The 22,060-nt window shown below is 37.4% G+C and overlaps 1 protein-coding gene and 1 pseudogene across 3 annotated transcripts in view; one reads left to right on the plus strand and one right to left on the minus strand.

Annotated features, from left to right (window-relative positions):
- The window catches only part of Sycp1 (synaptonemal complex protein 1), a 108,720-nt gene extending 92,896 nt beyond the window's left edge, over positions 1–15,824 (plus strand). For all 3 annotated transcript variants that reach the window (XM_085835263.1, XM_085835265.1, XM_085835264.1), the window contains 4 exons: positions 2,175–2,354; positions 13,746–13,889; positions 15,301–15,387; positions 15,481–15,824. In XM_085835263.1, the coding sequence (XP_085691389.1) occupies positions 2,175–2,354; positions 13,746–13,889; positions 15,301–15,387; positions 15,481–15,618 (549 nt within the window). In that variant the 3' untranslated portion in view covers positions 15,619–15,824. The remainder of the gene's footprint in view (positions 1–2,174; positions 2,355–13,745; positions 13,890–15,300; positions 15,388–15,480) is intronic.
- Positions 4,555–5,001, minus strand: LOC110290979 (large ribosomal subunit protein uL15 pseudogene; annotated as a pseudogene).
- Positions 15,825–22,060: the final 6,236 nt, after the last annotated feature.

Here is a 22,060-nt window from a genome sequence, read left to right on the forward strand (position 1 = left end):
TGTACTTAATTATATCTGTTATCAGATTAGTAAGTGATAATTTTTTTATCTGAAGAGTCTACATGTTATATATGCTGTAAAAATGAACAAAATTATTAAAGAATTGAAGAAATTTAAATAGACCTTTGAGAATTATACTTTTCTAACCATAATGGGATATCACAGACATTAAATTGATCAAATGTTTCTAATGTTGTGTAAGTTATTTAAATTCTTCATGCCTTAATTTTCTGTAAAAGGATTTTCTTACTTATATCTTCAATTTGTTAGGAAGATTAAGTGAGATGGTATTTGTAATCTATTTAAAATAATCTTTAGCATAGAGTAAATGTCATATAAGATAAATAAAACAGAGACAATCAATGTATGTTCTATATCATTTGAAATACATTATGACAAATTGTGTTTACAGAAATATGCATTTCTATGATTATTTCCATTATTATGAAGAAATATGTATTTTCCAAGGGATATGTGTGTGAAAGTCAGGCTTGTTTTTTAGTCTGCCCAAATAAGTGGCGTTTCCCTGACATGGCCACAAGGTGGTAGGACAGTGACTTTAAATTTCCATTCAGATCTATTTGGGGAAAGTCCTGGAAAAGCAACAGTTGGAGGTTCCAAATATGTCCTCTGAAGATACCAGAGAGCAGAAAAAACATAAGCTGTCATCAAAATTATACATCCAATTATGGTATAAAATACGTACAAAAAGTATACAGAAATAACAATTGAAACAGTCCTTTACTTCTGCATTTAGGAGGTGAAGATTGCTGCAAGTTCAAAGACAACTTGATTTTTATATGGAGTCTCAGACCAGCTCTCAAAACAAAAGTTCAGAAAAGTGAAAAATGAAAAATTCCTATGTGCTGAAAAATGATTGTAATGATAGATCATTAGAACAAGGCAGAAAATGAATCATTTTCATTTAGTAGCTTGATTTTTTTTTAATTGGCAAATTTAAATCTGGAGACATACTTGTAATCAGCTGGGAAAACAGTAATATACCCAGAGAAGAGAATATTGTATGCTCCTACTTTCATAACTTTTAATACTACACCGCACTCAAAACATTTTTTGTCTTCCTTCCTTCCTTCCTTCCTTCCTTCCTTCCTTCCTTCCTTCCTTCCTTCCTTCCTTCCTTCCTTCCTTCCTTCCTTCCTTCCTTCCTTTGTCCCTCCCTCCCTCCCTCCCTCCCTCCCTCCCTCTCTCCCTCCCTTTATTTTTTATGTGTTTGGGTGTTCTGTTTGCATTCATGTCTTTGCATTATGTGCTGGCAGTGAGTGCCTGAGAAGGCCAGAAGAGGGCATCAGCTTCCCCGCAATTGGAGTTACAGTAGATTTTGAGATAGCATGTGGGTGCTGGGAATGGAATTGGGGTATTCAGGAAGAACATCCAATGGTTTTAATTGCTGAGCAAATTCTCCAGCCTTTTGTAATCACTTTTCTTAGTTGTACACCTGTACCCCTAGTTTAAACTCATTCTCTAAGTTAAAATAGCAAACTTTTGAAAGTCCCCTTCCCCGTCTGTGTGTGTGTGTGTGTGTTGCACACATATGTTTATCTGTATGTATTTTATTGGATGTTTTTCATAATTGATTTTTGGAGATGATGGTGACTAAAGAAAGAGGTAGAATAGAATGTGATGTACTTGGAATTCATGTAATATTCATGTAATAAAGCAATTATTACTACTTTTTGAGAGCTCAGGATGGAACTCAGTCATAGAGGACTTTGTATCATATATACAGCTCTAGGTTTGACCTCAGTACTCAGTTCTCCCTCCCCCTGTCTCTCTGTATGTGTGTATTTTAGTAGAAAAAATGTTATCTTTTACTAGGTTATATATAATATATATGGGAAAAAATTACTAGCAATTTACCACATGAATTGCTAGGGAAACTGTATACAAAGATAGAAATGAGAAAAAAATATTGGGTTGAAATAAAGGCAAAGTATTTAGAGTGAATTTGTAGCATATTTTCTCACAATTGGAGCAGATGTCCATTTTTTATTTTTTTTTTCACAGAAAATTTCCCTATTTTATTTTTTCCTATCACTTTAAAAGATGAATTAGACTGCACAGCTAAAACATTGTGGAGTTTGAAGTTGACAAGGGCTTTGAAAAAAAAACAAACAAAAAATTAACATGGTTTTATTCACTTTTGTTCAATGTAGAAAATACAGGCATCTTTACTGGAATCACCTGAAGCCACTAGTTGGAAATTTGATTCTAAAACAACTCCTTCACAAAATATATCTCGGCTTTCCTCATCAATGGATAGTGGCAAATCCAAAGATAACAGAGATAATCTGCGGGCATCTGCCAAAAGCATTTTACCTACAACAGTTACAAAGGTTTGTTAATAAATTTCTAAGATGATAGTAATTTTTTAATAAAAAAGGTTTGGTTTTGTATACCATAGATTCATACACATATAAAACTATTTTTATTTTGCAAAGACCTTTCAGCATGAAATGGTTTGTTTTTTAAATCATTTTTTCTTCATTATGCCCAAACTTAATGGCATCTTGGGTAGGTTCTACAACTTGCTGGTCATTTACCAATGTATAGTGTTGAATATGAGAAGTCTGATTCTGATTTGAAGCTTTATAGCACTGTTATAATTACCACCCCATTGCCATTTGTTCTACATCATTTTTTTTTTTTTTACCTTTTATTTAGCAGTCATCTTGCAGTAATTGCCACTAGCAAGATGGTTCAATTTTATTTGCCTTCCACATGTTTTTATTTTTTATTTTTTTGAAACAAGGTCTTTCTTTGTAGTTTTGGCTGTCTAAGAGCTTGCTATGTAGACTAGCTAGCCTTGAACTCACTGAGATCCCCCTGCCTCTGCCTCTGAAGTGCTGGGATTAAAAGCATGTGCCATTTTATTTCAGAGTTCTTCCTCTGATAACTTCTGTTTTTGATCATCATAGGTTGGGAATGCAAAGACATTAACTTCAAAACTCCCAATCGTGCATGTAATAACATTGTTGGGGAATAGTTTTAGAAATAACAGATGGGAGAGGCAAGACAAGAAGGACCAGGCAGAGGAAAATGCTCAACCATTATACAATTTTAATAGATATTCCATAACTTAATAGAGTACTTAGATATTCCATAAGTGTGTCTGTAACTGGGACAAGCTTTCAGAATTGTCCCTTTTTTTATTGGATATTTCCTTTATTGCATTTCAAATGTTATCCCCTATCCTGTCCCCTCTTCCCCTGCTTCTATGAAGGTGTTCCTCTACCCAGCCACCTACTCCCACCTCCCCAGAGTTCCCAGGGACTAAACTTACACCAACTAAAGAGTATGGAGCATGGAGGGACTCATGGTTCCAGCTGCATATGTAGCAAAGGATGGCCTTATCTGGCATCAGTGGGAGGGGAGGCCCTTGGTTCTGTGAAGGCTTGATGCCCCAGTGTAGGGGAATGCTAGCTGCGTGAGGTGGGAGGGTGGATTGGGGGGAGCACCCTCATAGAAGCAGGAGAAGGGGACATTTTTACTAGTATATAACATTCTAGTATGTGATTGTGGTACAGTTTTTTTTTGATCAGTTGAGTTAATGAATACTTAGGTAGTTTTCAGGTTAGACTTTTATGAAAAGTGTAAATTATAGTACCTGACATACACATTTTAGTTATGTATGTACAAAGGAATGAAATTGCTAGATTATGAGGATATATTTATTTTAGTATATACTGCCACTTATTTCTTAGTGATTACCTTAAGGAATTTACATTGGTAAGTTAATTTACTAAAAAATTACTAAATTATGAATGGCAGTATATACTAAAATCTTCATACTCTAGCAATTATACCTAGAGCCAAAGAATGTTCTAATGGTTCTATATTTTTAGCTTTTCATTTTAGTCTTTCTAGTGGGCATGGTTACTTTTTTTTTCTTTTAAGTAAACTAATTGCAATTGTATATTTTCAGAAACTTGGTATAAGGTAACATAGAAGTTGTGTGTATCTTTTATCCAGGTTTTTCTACAACATGAAACATTTGTTAAAACCAAAAAGCTTACATTAGTATATTACTTACTAACAAAATTTGAGCTTTTACGTGAATTTTACAGTTTTTTATTTAAAGATAAATTAATATACTAATTGCACTAAATTGTCTTATCTCTTTATTCTTTGTCTTTTTTTATTATTTTGAAACTATTTTATATTGTAGCCAAGACTAGTCTGACACTTGTGCTCTGCTTAAATTCCTAAGTGCTTGGATTATAGATGTGCGACATCATGCCTGGCTTCTTGAGTTTTAATTTTTTTTAAAAAGATTTATTTATTTATTTATTTATTTATTTATTTATTTATTTATTTATTATATGTAAGTACACTGTAGCTGTCTTCAGACACACCAAAAGAGGGCATCTGATCTCATGGTTGTGAGCTACCATGTAGTTGCTGGGATTTGAAGTCAGGACCTCCAGAGGAGCAGTCAGTGCTCTTTAAAAAACAACAACAATAACAAAAAACCAAAACCAAACAAACAAAAAAGCATGGAAAATATTAGCATTTAATTAACCTCCTGTGTGGCTTTTAAACCACAAGAACATAGGTACCTCCAACACCCTTAATATTCTCTTCAGCTCTTCTGCTGAAGAATTTGGCTTTCACGATGACAGGTTGCTTAGTGGGGTTTCCCTTGTCCAGCCTGATTGAACAACATCAATGATGGGAGCAGCTCCAGTCTTGTTTTTTGCTGCTTTGACCCTCCAGTGTCTGCATGCTGGTGTCTGCATGCTGACCAAAACCCACAATTTATTCGGGTTGACAGTTGGGCAGAAGCTCTGGTTCCTCTTCAAGTGGTAATGCCTAAAACCAACTTTCCCAAAGTAACCTGGATGATATATGTCAAAGTTGATTCTGTGGTGATGCATGCCTCCAGCATACCTGCAGCCTCCTGGGTGCTTACAGTGCTTACCAATGTGGCCTTGGCTCACCTGACACCAAGAATTTCCAGGTCTTCCTCAGTCTGGATGGCATGGCGGTTGCAGAAAGGAAAGAGGGTGGCTCATGAAATCTCTGCACGCAGTCAATGCTCTTAACTGCTGAGCCATCTTTCCAGCCCTTATTTTAATTTTTAATGAAGGCATTTATAGCTACAATTTTTTCCTCCAAGAATTGGTTTTACTGTATCCCATAGACTTTCATATCCTATGGTTTCATTTTTATACATTTTTATACATCTCCGTTTTCTAGCTTCCTTGTAACTGTTGTTACATTTTTGTTTTAGTTTGTTTAAGACAAAAGTGTCTCTGTGTAGTACTGGCTGTCTTGGGACACTCTTCTGTAGATGAGGGGAGCTTCCAATTCAGACTTGCCTGCCTCTGCCTGTTCCTGTGTGCTGGTATTGAGAGTGTGACGCCACACCTGCCTATTATAACTCTTCTGAACTAATGAGCTAAGATATTTATGAGATAAGATAAGATGTTTATGAATGTGCTCATATGTTTAAATTTAACTAATATCCATTTGATTGCATTATAGAATCTTTTGTGTTTCCTTAGCTTCTGTTTAGGTGTTTTACTAATTAGTAAAAATGAGGTTTTGAAATCACTGGTTTTTTTCTGGTTATGGGTTCATGTGTTTTGAAGGTCTGCTTATAACATATTTTGATAGATTAAACTCTTAAAAATACCATTGTTTATCTCAAGTTTTGTTGAATAAGAATGTAGCTACTTCAAACTTATTTTCCTTAGTACAATACATAATTTTCTACCTATTATTTTTAATCTCTGCCACTAGACCTAAAGTTGGTCTTTTGTGAATAATAATCTACATCTTTTCCGCATAATTTATTCAATTACCCCTTTGTCCTTTAGAGTAATTATTGACATGGAATTAATTACTGACATGGTAGAATGTACTTCCATCATTTTGTTGCTTATGCCAAGTCTTACATTTATTTTTTGTTTCTTTGTTTTTTGTATTTCTCTTTCCTTTTAGGTTAAGTATATTCTTTTTAGAGTGACATTTTAATTTTGAGTTTTTACTGTTTAAAGAGTCATTGCTTAGTAGTGCTTTGACATTTATAGTGCCTTAAATGAAAATGATTTAATTAAGTTCTCTTTTGTGAAGTATGTACTGTTACTGCTGGTTGGGGTCTGGGCTAGGTGTTTCCAGGTTCTTGGCCTTTTATCTGAAGAATTTAAAATAAGGCCTCACATACATTTCTAAAACAGGCAAAGTAATCTTATTTGAAGAAGCAAAGTGATATTGCAAGTTATAGAGGGATCCATGGTCAAGACTGACAGTTGAGTGAAAGCACTCAAGAATCAGATTATTCTTAAAGTACCCCCCTCATGTGACTACTTTATAACAAGTGTAAATTATTTTATAGGTCCTTTAATTATCATTTCATCCTGAAGGGAATAGTTCATTTAACCATTAGCAAAGTACCATGGTAGAAAAAAAACTGTAAGGCAGTAAAATGAAAACATATCACACATGTCTACATTATGGAGTGTACTGAATGAGTCATGATAAACTAATAGTATGTATACTATTAGATATGTATGTCTTTATGTTCATCTTTCCTGCAAAAAGTTAGCTGAACGTTTAAAACAATGACTTGGGTCAAATTGCATCCTACTCCTAAGATTTTTGCTTATTTCAAGTTTTGTTTTTGGTTTTTTTTTTGGTTTTTCGAGACAGGGTTTCTCTGTATAGCTCTGGCTGTCCTGGAACTCACTTTGGCAGTTCTTCCAGAGTCAACTGAAGAAGTAACAAAATTCTAGGCCTTTAGGAAGAGGCTTGGGAAAGTGACCTTTGTGACTCATTGCTCCAAGGTATGCTAATCATACCTTGATAGCGACATTCCTTCCTCCACCTACCTGCTTCCTGGGTTCAAAGAGTGTTCATTCAAAGAAAGTCACCCTGACCAACGCAGGAAACTGCCATGCAAATGTGCTATTGTTAGGGGCTCTTAGAAACTGAGAGTTAACCAGAACAATTACCAGGTATTCTCTGTGACTCTTGTGACTTTGCACTTCCTTGGGACTCTTAACTGGTATCTTTGGTATTTTTCCAACAACGCCCTCCCCACTTCCTTGAGTTGTGGTTTCTTCCTTTAAATACCCCCTTACTCAGCTACTCGGGGCGCCATGGTCCTCTACCCCTGCGTGGTGTATGACCATAGGCCCGAGAACGCTCTCGAATAAAAATCCTCTTGCAGTTGCAGCAAGACCGTTTCTTGTGTGATTTGGGGTGTCGCCTCTCCTGAGTCAGAACGTGGGGGAGTCCTCATGTTGTGGGTCTTTCACAACCAGTAGTAAAGAGTCCATAGATTAGCAACTTTTTTGAATTTTCAGGTAAAACACTATTAGATTAACTTTTAGAAAAACCTTTAAGATTATTTACACTAATGAATATTTATACAGTTTGAAAAAAAATACAAATGGTTATTGCTGATGACCATTCTTCCTCTATTGGAACTTCTCTCTGGCATGTACACTTCAGAATCACCTCCACAGTGGTTGTACCAGCTTGCAGTCTCACCAAAAATGGAGGAGTGTTCCTCTTTCTTTACATTTTCACCAGCATCTGTTGTTACCTGAGTTTTTAATCTTAAACCATTCTGACTGGTGTGAGGTGGAATCTCAGGATTGTTTTGATTTGCATTTCCCTGATGACTAAGGACTTTGAACATTTCTTTTTCTTTTTTTTCATTTCTTTTATTAGATATTTTCTTTATTTACATTTCAAATTTTATCCCCTTTCCTCATTTCCCCTCTGAAAAATCCCCCTATCCCATCCTCCTCCCCCTGCTCACTAACCCACCCAGTCCTGCTTCCCTGTCCTGGTATTCCCCTACACTGGGGCATCGAGCCTCCACAAGGCCAAGAGCCTATCCTCTCATTGATGTCCCACAAGGCCATCCTCTGCTACATATGTGGCTGAAGCCTCGAGTCTCTCCTTGTGTACTCTTTGGTTGGTGATTTAGTTCCTGGGAGCTCTGGGGGTACTGGTTGGTTCACATTGTTGTTCCTCCTATGGGGCTGCAAGCCCCTTCAGTTCCTTGGATCCTTTCTCTGACCCCTCCATTGGGGACCATGTGCTCAGTCCAGTGGATTGCTGTGAGCCTCCACATCTGTATTTGCCAGGCACTGGCAGAGCCTCTCAGGAGGCAGCTATATCAGTCTCCTTTCAGCAAGCACTTGTTGATATCCACAATAGTGTCTGGCTTTTGGTAACTGTGGATCCCTTTAGGTGTGGAAGCACCTAAAGGTAGGTGCTTCTCGACCATTCGAGTTTCCTCAGTTGAGAATTCTTTGTTTAGCTCTGTACCCCATTTTTTAATAGGGTTATTTGAGTGTCTGGAGTCTAATTTCTTGAGTTCTTTGTATATATTGGATATTAGTCCTCTGTCAGATGTAGGACTGATAAAGATCTTTTCCCAATCTGTTGGTTGCCATTTTGTCCTATTGACATTGTCCTTTGCCTTCCAGAAGCTTTGCAATTTTATGATGTTCCATTTGTCGATTCTTGTCAATTCTTAGAGCATAAGCCATTGATGTTCTCTTCAGGAACTTCCCCCTGTGTTGGAGGCTCTTCTCCACTTCCTCTTCTATTAGATTCAGTGTATCTGGTTTTATGTGGAGGTCCTTGATCGACATGGAAGTGAGCTTTGTATAAGGAGATAAGAGTGGATCAATTTGCATTCTTCTACATGTCGATAGCAAGTCGACCCAGCACCATTTGTTGAAAATGCTGTCTTTCCCACTGGATGGTTTTAGCTCCTTTGTCAAAGATTAAGTGAACATAGGTGTGTGGATTCATTTCTGGATCTTCAATTCCATTCCATTTATCTTCCTGCCTGTCTCTGTACCAATACCATGCAGTTTTTATCACTATTTTAATCACTATTGTATTTTATAGTATAGTCTGGAGGTTCCTCAAAAACTGGACATAGTATTTCCTGAGGACCCAGCTATACCACTCCTGGGCATATACCCAAAAGATGTTCCAACATATAACAAGGACACATGCTCTACTATGTTTATAGCAGATATCTATCTATCTATATCAGACTTATTTATATATTTTATATTTTTATTATATATATATTTTATATTTATTTTTATATTTTATATAATTATATATAATATATAGAAATATAATAATATATTATATAGTATATTATATAATATATATATACATATCAGACTTATTTATAATAGCCAGAAGCTGGAAAGAACTCAGATGTCCTTCAACAGAGGAATGAATACAGAAAATGTGGTACATTTATACAATGGATTACTACTCAGCTATTAAAAACAATGACTTTTTGAAATTCTTAGGATGAACCTAGAAAAAACCATCCTGAGTGAGGTAACCCAATCACAAAAGAACACAGTGCACTCACTGATAAGTGGATATTAGCCCCAAAACTCGGAATACCCAAGATATAATTCACAGACCATATGAAGCTCAAAAAGAAGAAGGGTGGGTGCTTTGTTCCTTCTTAGAAGGAAAATAAAATATGGGAGCAAATATGGAGACAATGTTTGGAGCAGAGACTGAAGGAAAGGCCATCCAGAGACTGCCCTACCTGGGGATCCATCCCGTGTACAGTCACCAAACCCAGACACTATTGTGGATGCCAAGAAGTGCTTGCTGACAGGAGCCTGATATGGCTGTCTCCTGAGAGGTTCTGCCAGATCCTGACAAATAACAGGTGGATGCTCACAGCCAGCCATTGAACTGATTATGGTGTCCCCAATGGAGGAATTAGAGAAAGGACTGAAGGAGCTGAAGGGGTTCACAACCCCATAGAAGGAGCAAAAATAACAACCAACCAGAGCTCCCACAGTCTAAACCACCAACCAAGGATTACACATGGAGGGACTCATGGCTCTAGCCACATATGTAGCAGAGGATGGCGTTGTCGGGCATCAGTGGTGACCTGTCCAGCAGGTCCAGTTATTCGAGGGTCTTGAGGGGACCTTCTCCTAAGAACCAAATGGGGGGATAGAGACGAGAACCTTGTGCAATGAATGACACACGGAAGCAGTCTGAGTAGCATTAAGGCCCCACTGTATTAGCCAGGCCCAAGGTTTAAATGCACAAGCAAAAGGGGAAGTACTTCTCAGCAGGAGGAATGGGGCAGTGGAAATGCACCTCAGCAGGAGGGATGGGGCAGCAGAAATTTTTCTTTTGGCGACTACAAGGGGAAGCAGGAACTTGGTGGTATCAGGGTACATCTTGAGGTCAGGACTTAGGGCTGGAAAAAATCTGTGGTTGTTCTCAGAGTGGTGCGTTGGTGGCCTGCTTTTGACCCCCTTTTCTTCTGGGGAGGGGGAGAGGCCCAATTCAGAGATCAGGACAATAGCGTTGTCTTAATAGCTCCCAACACAGTAGGAGAAGAGGTCCTTAGTCCTGTGAAGGGTCAATGCCCCAGTATAGGGGAATGGGAGGGTGGGGAGGCAGGTGTGGGTAGGGGCACACCCTCATAGAAGCAGGAGGAGGGGGATGGGATCACCTGATTTCTGGGGTGGGTGTGGGGTGGGAAATTGGGAACGGGGATAGCATTTGAAATAAAATACATATGTAAATAAAATATCCAATAAAAATCACCTCCACTATAGTTATGTTTAATTTAGAAACTGGCAAATCTGCAAAAGAAGCTTTTTGTAAATACAGAAGAAACATTCTTATGAGAGACCCCTCATCAAAATACACAGAAAACCAACTTTAATCTTTTTTCATGGAAAAAAATGTTTTCATGAAAGGCCTATGTAGAACATTGTCTTCTTGAACATACTGACAGTCAATTTTTTTTTTTATATCTGAAAGATGAATTCATTGATTTTCACTATTCTCTCATTCTTTAAAAAAACTAATCATTTATATTCTATTAAAGAGGGCTCTGATACTGCTATATAAACACTGTAACAATGAATACTTAAATATCTGTTATATACCTGCTGGTTTCCTAAGTAAGAATAAAATTAAAACACTTTACTTTGTCCACAATTACCCATACCCAGATCCCCAAGTCAGAAGTCTGTCCTTCAAAAATCTATGAAGGAAAACATCTTTAAAATAGACTGCAAAAGAGAGAAGCTGGAACATTTAGTTATATATGTAGGTTCCCTTTTGTTATTCCTGAGACTTGGTGAAAACCTCTTTCAAACTTTCCATCCCTATCTTATCTATGTGATGGGAGGCAAGGCACAAGTTAATGCCATGAATAGTTTGGATTAAAGGGGGACAGTCTGAATAAAGTTGTGGTGGAGAGAATGAAGCTAAGGTTCAGAATCTGCATTTTTGTGGAGTCCTCCACTGTCCATGGTGAAGCACAGAGGATGTAATTTCAGAGGAAAGACCCTAGTACAGAATTCTGCAGAATGATAGCTACACCGTATCTCTGAATTAGGAATCACTCAAGATTCAATATGGAATTGGTACACATCTCAGATAAAGTGAGCTATAATATTATTGGCACATGGTAGGAATAGATTTTGTTATTTTAAGACAGACTCTTACTATAAGCTCAGGATGACCTTATGCAGATTCTTCTGCCTTAGCCTCCCAAGATCACAGACGTGAGCTATCATTTTGGTCAGGTAATGACCTTTTGTAAAGGTTTCCCAAATGATTATTTGTCAAAATGTCTTTCCTAGTTGACATGCTTCTCTTCTCACAAATGAAAAGTGCAATCTTCCAGAGGCTATAAAATAGGTGATATTGCGACATAGTGAATATAGAAAGAAGTGAGAATCTATCTTCATTAAGTCAGACATTTTTTTTGAAAAAGACATACAATGCTAACTTTCTCATTAAATCTTTTTAATGTTTTAAAAATTATTGTCATCATTTAGTTTAATTTTTAAAAATTTAATATGTATGGCTGTTTTGCCTCTATGCATGTCTGTGCACTACTTGGGTGTATACAGTGAGTATGAAGGCCAGAAGAGAGCATTGGCTTCCCTGAAAATTGGTTAAAAAATAGTTATGAATTGCTATGTGGATACTGGGAATTAATCAGCTTCTTTTCATGGGGAAGTTCTGGGTTCAGGGGTTCAGAGTCCTGGGGTTCAGAGAAATAGTTGGTTATTAAGTTTAGGTGATTTTCTATTTCATTAATAGAGTTGCTCCATTTTTTCTACTACTTATTTCCTTTACTTTAATGCTTCTAATTTTAAGCTTATGCACACCCAATTATATATAGGCATAAGGTGGTAACTAGGAGATTCTCACTTAAAGGTTAATAGATGACAGAGTTTTGTCCTACTCTACATGCATCCAACACCAGGATCAGATCAGTCTTTGTACTCTTCATAAGTAGATAAGTCGGGGATACTTACTTGAATAGAAATATAAATTTAATTGTTGCTAGGAGTGGGGAAACTTAGTATAAGTATACTGTACTGAGATAGGTGTAGGTGTTTGGGTGGGGGTATGAGAGGTTCTGTGGTTGCTAAGCACACTGTTTGAAGAAGGATGCATGTGCATATGTGCAGGCAAAGGAACTAGGCTGCCAAGTGCATTACAAGATGGAACATGTGCATAACTACAAATGAGAGTCCTAGCTAAACTCTCTCCTATGCTTGCTTGTCTGCCTCAATACTTTAGGTGAACATGGACCGTTCTTATTTTAACCATTTTGATTTTGTTTGTTTGTTTGTTTTTGGTTTTTCGAGACAGGGTTTCTCTGTATAGCCCTGGCTGTCCTGGAACTCACTTTGTAGACCAGGCTGGCCTCAAACTCAGAAATCCACCTGCCTCTACCTCCCGAGTGAGTGCTGGGATTAAAGGTGTGCACCACCATGCCTGGCTTTAACCATTTTGAAAATGTCACCCCCTGTTCTTTAGGACTCTGAGGACTGACTAGTTAGTTATTTATCACCATTTATTTATTTGTATGCTTTTAAAAATCTTTTATTGATAGTGATTAGCTAGAGATCAGCAATGACAGAGACAAAAGGGTAAATTAAAACATCTCAAAGCTCCCTAGATGGCTGTAAGACTTTTATTAATTTCCAGAATACTAAGAAATTCTGATCATTTTTACCAGTGTGTTTAATGTTGTTACAAAGGAATGAGTTTTTAGAGCTTTCTACTGTGGCAATTTTGCTTATATTCTCTTAAAGTTAAATATTTTCTCATTGAGAAGTGAGTTTTTTTTTTTTACGGTTTTGTTTTGTTTTGTTTTTTGTTTTTAAGAGACAGGGTTTCTCTGTATAGCCCTGCTGTCCTGGAACTCACTTTGTTGACCAGGCTGGCCTTGAACTCAGAAATCCGCCTGCCTCTGCCTCCCAAGTGCTGGAATCAAAGGTGTGCGCCACCACACCTGGCTGAGAAGTGAGTTTTATGGAAATGGCAAAGTTTATTAAATATTGGTTCTCAATTATGGTTAGAAAACAAATTTCTTGTAAAGAGTGTTTATTGCTGAAGCTGGGATAGAAATTTGTCCTTCTTTTCTCTGCTGTTTTGTGTAGTCTGTCAGAGGAAAGACTAAAATCCAATATTCTAAACATTTTGAAGAAAGAAAACATATCAAATTTTTTTGCATTAAATATCTGCCCAAAATGTCTGCTTGTTATGTTTGCTAATAATGGAAGCTTATTGCCAGTTTCAAATTGCCTTCAAGTGCTTGAACTAGAACTGGCAATGTTGTCCAGGTTGACCTCAAATTCATCCTCCTCCTTCTTTAGCCCCCCTGTGATTATAGATATATTCTACTACATCAAGTACTCATATATGTTTCTTTTCTTTTTACATAGGAATATACAGTGAAGACACCAACTAAAAAGAGTATATATCAAAGAGAAAACAAGTATATACCTACTGGAGGAAGTAATAAAAAGAGAAAAACAGCCTTTGAATTTGATGTTAATTCAGATAGTTCAGAAACCGCTGATCTCTTGGTAAACATATTATGAAGAGCTAGCATTTTTTCTTATGTCATTATTTGTGTTATTTCTTGATATAAATGTCTAATATATGTACATAGTATCTACCATTGTGATAATACAACAAAACTGTCACAATACAGAATTATATGTTTTCATGCCATTTGACAGAAATTAAGGTTCAAACAATTTATCTCTAAATTTCAGAAAACATGACATTTAAACCATACAATATCATATACTTGTCATATGTGATGACTAATTGTTGGGCTTTCCAGAAAAATATTACAAAGGAGGCTTTACTACATTTAAAAACATAAACGTGGGATTTATACTTTTAATAATTTCACAGCCAAATATGTTATTAAGGGTCTCATCTTTTTGCATATTTGTTGCTTTATTTTACACTACTATTTATTGGCATTTATATCACAGTACTGACAAACGGTAACATTCTAGCACTCCTAAGGAGTAATGTAGTAAGGATAGCATGTTTAAGGAAGCTACTATTTTTATAAGAATGTTTACTTTAAAAAATGCCTAGAAATAGCCTGGACTTTGGAGGTAGGCATTCCGATGTTGAAATCCTGCTGTATTTCTACCAGAGCAGTTTTGACCAATTTCTTAGCTACTGTGATATTTATTTATTTATTTAGTTAGTTAGTTAGTTTTTCGAGACAGGGTTTCTCTGTGTGGCCTTGGCTGTCCTGGAACTCACTTTGTAGACCAGGCTGGCCTTGAACTCAGAAATCCTCCTGCCTCTGCCTCCCAAGTGCTGGGATTAAAGGCGTGTGCCACCACTACTGTGATATTTAAAATGCCTTTAAATTAATTCATCTTCATTGTTTAAAAGGAGAGTTGTATGGGTTAAGGTTATAGCTCAGTAGTAGTATTTGTCTTGTATTGGTGCCTGAGCTTTAATTCCCCAGCACTGCAAAATGGTGCACAGTAAAACAAAATTATTGTGCATAACCCTGGGATATCATGGTAAAGTGGAATATACCAGGAATTGCTCTCATAGGCAACACTTAGGCTGGCAGAAATGAAATTAACTGTTTTTGAATTCTGGAATTTTATTTCAATTCCTACATTTTCTAGTGAAAACATTGGTTGGCAGTTCTTTTTTTGGTCAAATTCAGCCTTAAATGGTAGTGACTAATGGTATACCCCAATCAACCTACAGACCTGTGGCAGACAGCCACACTTGTGTTTCTGATATAGTTTTCTAGAGTTGTATGCACATAAGTATTTTGCTTCCAAATCTTAGGGTACAAATGTTACAGGTCCTATTTTCTTTAATTTTTTTGCTACCCATTTTCTTCTACTTAATTTATCTCTTATTCTCCTCATAGGTGGTATGCTGACAAAATTTTAATAACATAATACTGAAAAAATATAACATTGTATTTTTGTATTTTTCTTCAAGAGCCTGGTTTCAGAGGAAGATGTATCAAATAGACTTTATGATAATAATCTACCAGATTCTCATCTATTAGTTAAAACCCCCAAACAGGTAGCTGTTAAATTTTATTTCAGAAAGCAAAATTTAAAAGCTGATGTCATTTCCTAAATATATTGATATTGTTTTACTTCATTTTGTATTTAGACTCCTTTATCACTATCAACTCCTGCATCTTTTATGAAGTTTGGAAGTCTGAAAAAAATGAGAGAGGACCGTTGGACAACGATTGCTAAAATTGATAGGAAAAGAAGACTAAAGGAAGCAGAAAAGTTATTTTCTTAATTTCAGAAAACCAATGTTGGTTACAGAGACAAAAAACATTAAATAGTTAACTTTATTATTTCCAAGAGAGCCAAACTTTACCAAGGAATTCAGACTTTAAAATTAATTACACAAATAACTTGGGTTTATGTTACTATATTTGTGGCCTAAATATAAAATAACTATATTTCATCTGAGTTTTTTATTTAATTCGGATACTTAACATTTTGTTGCTTTTACTTGCAATGGATATTGAAGTTCGAAGTTTTTTAACTTGAGCTTTTGATCATTAGAAATGCATTATTAAGATTTATAAATTTTTCTTTGTTATTAAAATATTTTGAATGCAAATATTTCTCAATGATTTTTGTGAGGGTCTTTGTTATTAAAATATTTTGAATGCAAATATTTCTCAATGATTTTTGTGAGGGTCTCTGAATAGTTAATCATTATAATTTTGAGAGGTGGGAGTGATAAATTATATTAAATAATGTTCTTCAGAGATAAAATGAAATTATGGGGAGATCATTGGCAACTTTTCTAGTAGTTTCGGTGATTGGAAGAATTTAAGGAGAGAATGAGGAAGAAGAAATGGAGACAGCTTTTGCTGTTAAATGTTATAAGAAGCTCAAGAAGTCATACTTTGAAGGAAGAAGTTAAGTGGTGTAATTACTAGAGAGGAAATGAATTAGCAGAAGCAAACTATTTTATAGAATGTTTGATAATAGACAAGAGAGGTAGAATTGAGTAAAGTATAAAACATTAGGAAGAATAACCATTTCTATAATAGTAACAGGTAAGAGGAAATAATATCACAAGGTGATTGTAAATGAATGGAAGTTTATAGGATTTTTGGTTTTATATCTTTTTTAAAAAGATTTGTTTTATGTATGAGTACACTATTGCTCTCTTCAGATACACCAGAAGAGGGCATCGGATCTCATTACAGATGGTTGTGAGTTACCGTGTTGTTGCTGGGACCCCTGGAAGAGCCATCTTTCCAGCCCCCTTGGTTTTAGATCTTACATTTTCTTAATGATTGTCCTGGTTAGTTTTCTTGTTAACTTGACAAAAGGTAGAGGCATCTCAAGAAAAGGAACTTCAATTGATAGTGCCAGAGTACTGCCCATCAAATTGCTTGTAGGCAAGTCTATAGGGCATTCTCTCTCTCTTTTTCTCTTTATTCACTTTACATCCTAATTGGAACTCCTCCCCCAGCCCCGCCTCCTCCAAGTCCCATACTATCACACATCCCCTCCCTCTGCCCCCCTTTCTCTTCTGAGATGGGAAGGCTCCCCCCAATGGGTACCCACCTGCCCTAGCACATCAAGTCTCAGCAGGAGTAGGTGCATTCTCTCCCACTGAGGCCAGACAAAGCAGCCCAGTTAGGGGAAAGGGATCCAAAGAGAGGCAACAGAGTCAGAGTCAGCTCCCACTCCACTAGTTAGGGGATCAACATGGAGACTATGCTGCATTTTCTTGATTAATGATTACGATTGGAAGGGCCCAGCTCATTGGGGACCAGTGCCACACCTGGGCATGTGGTCTCAGGTGGTATAAGGAAGCAGGATGAGCAAGTCAATAAGTAGTACTTTTCCATGGTTCCTGCTTCAGTTCCTATTCCAGGTTCTTAACTTGATTTCCCTTTGATGGATGATAAGCTGTAAGGTAAAATAAATCTTTTCCTTCCAAAGTTGCTTTTGCTCGTGTTCATTATCACAGCAATAGAAACCAAACTAAGACAATGATAAAGATTCCTTGCAAAACATAAAAAGAAAAGGAAAAATAATTGTAAGATTATAAACTCTTTTTCTTTTTACTAAGTTATACTTTCATTGAAGATAGTTTTTTGTAAAGAACATTTACTCTAGTTATAATAAACAAAAGCAGAAAACTAAAACAGTTAAGAACTAAGAGTCAGATGTAAGTATTTACACCCAACCAATGGACAGAAGCTGCTGACCCCTGTGGTTGAATTAGGGAAAAGCCGAGGAGGGCGACCTTGTATAAGGACCAACAGTCTCAATTAACCTGGACCCCAGAGATCTCTCAAACACTGGATCACCAACAAGGCAGCATACACCAGCTGATTTATAGCAGAGGCCTGCTGTGTCTGGACTCAGTCAGGGAAAATTCATCTAACTCTCAAGAGACTGGGGAGGACCCAGGGAGTGGGGAGTTCTGGTGAGGTAGGGGTGCGGGTGGGGACATCCTCTTGAAGATGTGGGGGGGTGTTGGAGGAGGAAGGAGGTATGGGATGTGGAACAGTCAGAGTGGACTGGGAAGGTGATAAAATCTGGACTGTAAGAAAAGATTAAATAAAATTTAAAAAATTCATTTGCTAAGAGTAAGTATAAGGGTAAAAACATTGAAGACTGAGAGAAGAGTTGGTATAAAGGGTTTAAAAGAAGAAAATAAATGGACTTTATGTAAAAACTTAAAAAGTTTTCAAGCTGTATGCAGATAATTATATAATGGGATATACAATCCCCTTATGGGAGGGACTTTTTTTTTTCTTTTTTGTAAGGCTAGAAAAGAGAAAAATTGTAATTTCTGTAATGTTACAGAAGTTCTGTTCCTTCAATTTGTGTGACTGTATATACTTGTACAATTTAGGATTTCTGACATCTTTAATTGAAATTTCATTAGTCCCCTATAACAACCGTTTTTTAAAGGATTAAATAAGTCTTTAAAATATACTTAAATTTTTTGTTTTGAGTTTTGTTTTTCATACATGAGTATTATATTTACATTATTGCTGTGCCTCTTGTCCTCCTCCAACTGATCCTATATTTCCCTCCCTCCCTCTTAAATTCATGATCTCTTTTTAAATTGTCACTGTTTGTTATATACACACACACCCTGAGTTCATTTAGTGTTGCTCATATACATGTGTTTAGGGCCAACCACTTTGGATTGGATAATGTATCACTGGTATAATTCTGGAAAAGACTAATTCTTCCCCTCTCAGCAGCCATTGATTGCCTATAGCTCTGCATTTAAGTATGGGTCCCTGTGGAGTGTCAACTGGTGTCATTATGTTTATCTTTCAAATATTGTTAAAATTCTATTTGTGTGGGTTCCTTGTCATGTCTAGAAGGTTATTTTACAGTAGGCATCCTAGTTCTCTGACGCTTAAAATGTTTCTGCTGGCCCTTATAGTGTTTCTGCCCTCTCTTCCACTATTTTTCCTAAGTGTTTATGATGCTTAATCTTGTCATCTTGACTACATCTGTGTTTAATTGGGACCCAAGATGCTGAGCACTCCCATAGGGGGATCTTCTTAATCAGATTACTTGAAACAGGAATACCTTCCTTAAATCTGGGATACACCCTCTGATGTAGTCATGGAAAGACATGGAAGAAGGAAACTGCTTTTTGTCTGCTTGTTCGCTCTCTTATTGGAAAGTTCATTCATTCTGTTGCTGCCAACTTCTTCAGGATATCAACAGACCAAAGACATCATCCTCATTGATTGAATTAACTATCAGATTCTCTGCATTTCCATTGTTGTTGGACTACCAGACCACATCCTATTAGCTAGTCTAATAAATTACATTTTAATGTGTATTCTATCAGTTCAATTCCTGAGGGCAGAAGCCACGAAGAGGTGTGCTTACTATCTTGCTTCCCCTGACTTGTTCTAGATCTCATGGAAGCATTTCTCCAAATGCTGCTCCTTCTCTGATGACTAGTTTGTGTCAAGTTGACACAAAACCAATAAGTAAAGGCTGTTTTCATTTCCTATGTGTAGCTCTCACTGACAAATATCCCATGGCTCTGGCACCTCAAAAACACTGGGGTCTCCAATGCAATCAAGGCTTCATTTTTACAGCTTCATGTAATGGCCTCTCTGGGCCTCCATTACCTGGACTCTCCTGCCACAATGCCTGGCCTTACTGACTTTCCTTAATTACAAAGGAAGATTCCACAAACCCTTAAACTTCTTGTCTTAGTTAGGGTTTTACTGCTGTGAACAGATACCATGACCAAAGCAAGTCTTATAAAGGACAACATTTAATTGGGGCTGGGTTATAGGATTTCAAAGTCCATTATCATCAAGGTGGGAGCATGGCAGCATCTAGGCAGGCATGGTGCAGGAGGAGCTGAGAGTTCTACATTTTCATTTGAAGGCTGCTAGCAGAATGCTTTCCAGGTGTGTTAGGGTATCCAGGGCTTGCTGTGGTAGGAGAACTGGGTTCTGGCGGTGTCAAAGTACATTGGCTTCTGTTGCTTATGTTCTTGCACTTGCCTCTTGCCATTTGGTTATCTCTGGTATTAACTGGCATGTGTGTCTCTTACTGGAGCCAGCCTCCTTGGTGGCAGGTAGAGCTCTGTGACCTGGGTTAGAGCCAGTCTCCTAGGATGCAGGCTGTGCTGTCTCTAGTTGGGGGGTGGGGTGCTCCTATGTCCCTGGTTAGAGCAGGCCTCCTGTGTCCCTGGGTTAGGGCACTCCTCCTGTAACCTGGTTTTGACAGACCTCCTAGGAGACAGGCAGGCTGTGTCCCTGGTTATGGTAGACCTCCTGGGAGACGGGCAGGCTGTGGGGTGTGGAAGAGGAGCTGTGGGAGGACATGCTGATCTGCCCCTCTGAAGGTACAGACTGGAGGGGAGGTAGAGGTGTGGTTTTTGTATGCAGCAGAAGGATGGATGCTGTTTTCACATCCATTGTGTTAGCCTTTGTCTTTTTATTGGGGAATTGATATTGAGAGATATTAATGACCAATGATTGTTATTTCCTGTTAGTGTGAAATTTCCTTGTTTTCACCGGTATGGAATTACTTCCTACATTTTCTTGGATGTAGTTATCCTTTTTTGGTTGGAGCTTTTTCTGTGGGGCTGGATTTATGAATAGATATTGTTTGAATTTGAATTTGTCTTGAAATATCTTGTCTTCTCCCTTTATGGTGATTGAGAGTTTTGCTGGGTATAGTAATCTTGGTCTGTTGTTTTTAGAGGTTCCAGGATATCTGTCCTGTTCTGTCTAGCTTTTAGAGTCTCTGTTGAGAAGTCAGGTGTAATTCTGATAAATCTGTCTTTGTATGTTACCTGGCCCCTTACCACTTTTAATATTTTTTCTTTGTTTTGTAGATTTTGTGTTTTGATTATTATGTGCCAGTAGGATTTTCTTTTCTGGTCCAGTTTAGTTGGTGTTCTATAAGCTTCTTGTATGTTTATAGGCATTTCTTTCTTTAGTTTGGAAAAGTTTTCTTCTATGAATTTGTTAAGAATATTTTCTGGGCCTTGGAGCTGGGACTCTACCTTCTTCCTCTCCTATTATTCGTAAGTTAGGTCTTTTCATGGTATTCCAGATTTTCTGGATGTTTTGTGTCAGGAATTTTTTAGCTTTCACATTTTCTTTGACTGACATATCAATTTCTTCTATTGTATCATCTATGCCTGAGATTCTCTCCTCCATCTCCTGTCTTCTGTTGGTGAGGCTTGCATGTGTTGTTCCTGTTCTCTTCCCTAGGTTTTCCATCTCCAGGATTTCCTCAGTTTGTTTTTTCTTTATTGCTTCTGTTTCCTCTTTCAGGTCTTGCCTCAGACCCTCTGGGTCCCTTTGTCTGCGTGGACTGGTCTCTGGGTGCAGATGGGCAAGGAGAAGGCAGGAATGACAGACAGATGCACACAGGAGATTGTGTAGAAATCTGAATGTATTGTCACAAAGTGAACACCAGTTTTATATAGTATGCAGAAAATAAAAGGGGTAGGAAGTCACAGCAGGCAAAGTACATTGAAGTTACCTAACACAAAACAAAGGAATGACTTCAAAGGGACTTACAGTAACCAGGTAAATGTTTACAGTAATGATAAAGCAGTCCTGCCTAGGGTTAGCTAAAGACAGCTAAGGATTTCACACCCTAGTCAGAATTTGTGCTACTCCTTTGAGCCTTGTGAAGGCTAGCACCAGGGGGTTCTGCTCTAGCAGACCTTCTCATGAATAATGCAATACCACAACCCCCCTATTTCCTGAGCCCTGATAATTTCTTGTATGAGTGTAACTTTTAAGTATCTGTGGAGAATCTCCATTTGTCAGAAGAATTCACCAACTTGCTTCTAATATGCAAGGTAGCCTGTACTGAAGATTTCTATCTCAGTGGGATTCCCTGGCTCTTTCATGATATTCCCTTGTTTGGGTGAGATTGGCTACTGTCCTTAGTAAACACTCTGCAGACCAGCCCTGAGCTGCTCTGGCTTGGTTCTTTTGTAATGCCTAATTAGTTTCACTGTCTCTACCAAGCTCCTTGGCTTCAAGCATTTTCTAGGAAATTGGAACACTGGCGAAGGCTTAGCTATGTCAGAATTCAATCTTAAAAGGCACTTATAATAAGATAATACTAAAAGAGAGCACGTGGATCCATACACTAGACTAACTCGGGGATAGGGTGTGAGTATACGGGTTATAAGAACGCCAAAGTTCCAGGAGGTGAGTTTCCGTGAAACACTATGCCTCATGAGT

The sequence above is a fragment of the Mus caroli genome, unplaced genomic scaffold (assembly GCF_978045245.1).
Source record: "Mus caroli unplaced genomic scaffold, Mus_caroli_1 scaffold_3, whole genome shotgun sequence".
In the NCBI taxonomy this organism is placed as follows: domain Eukaryota; kingdom Metazoa; phylum Chordata; class Mammalia; order Rodentia; family Muridae; genus Mus; species Mus caroli.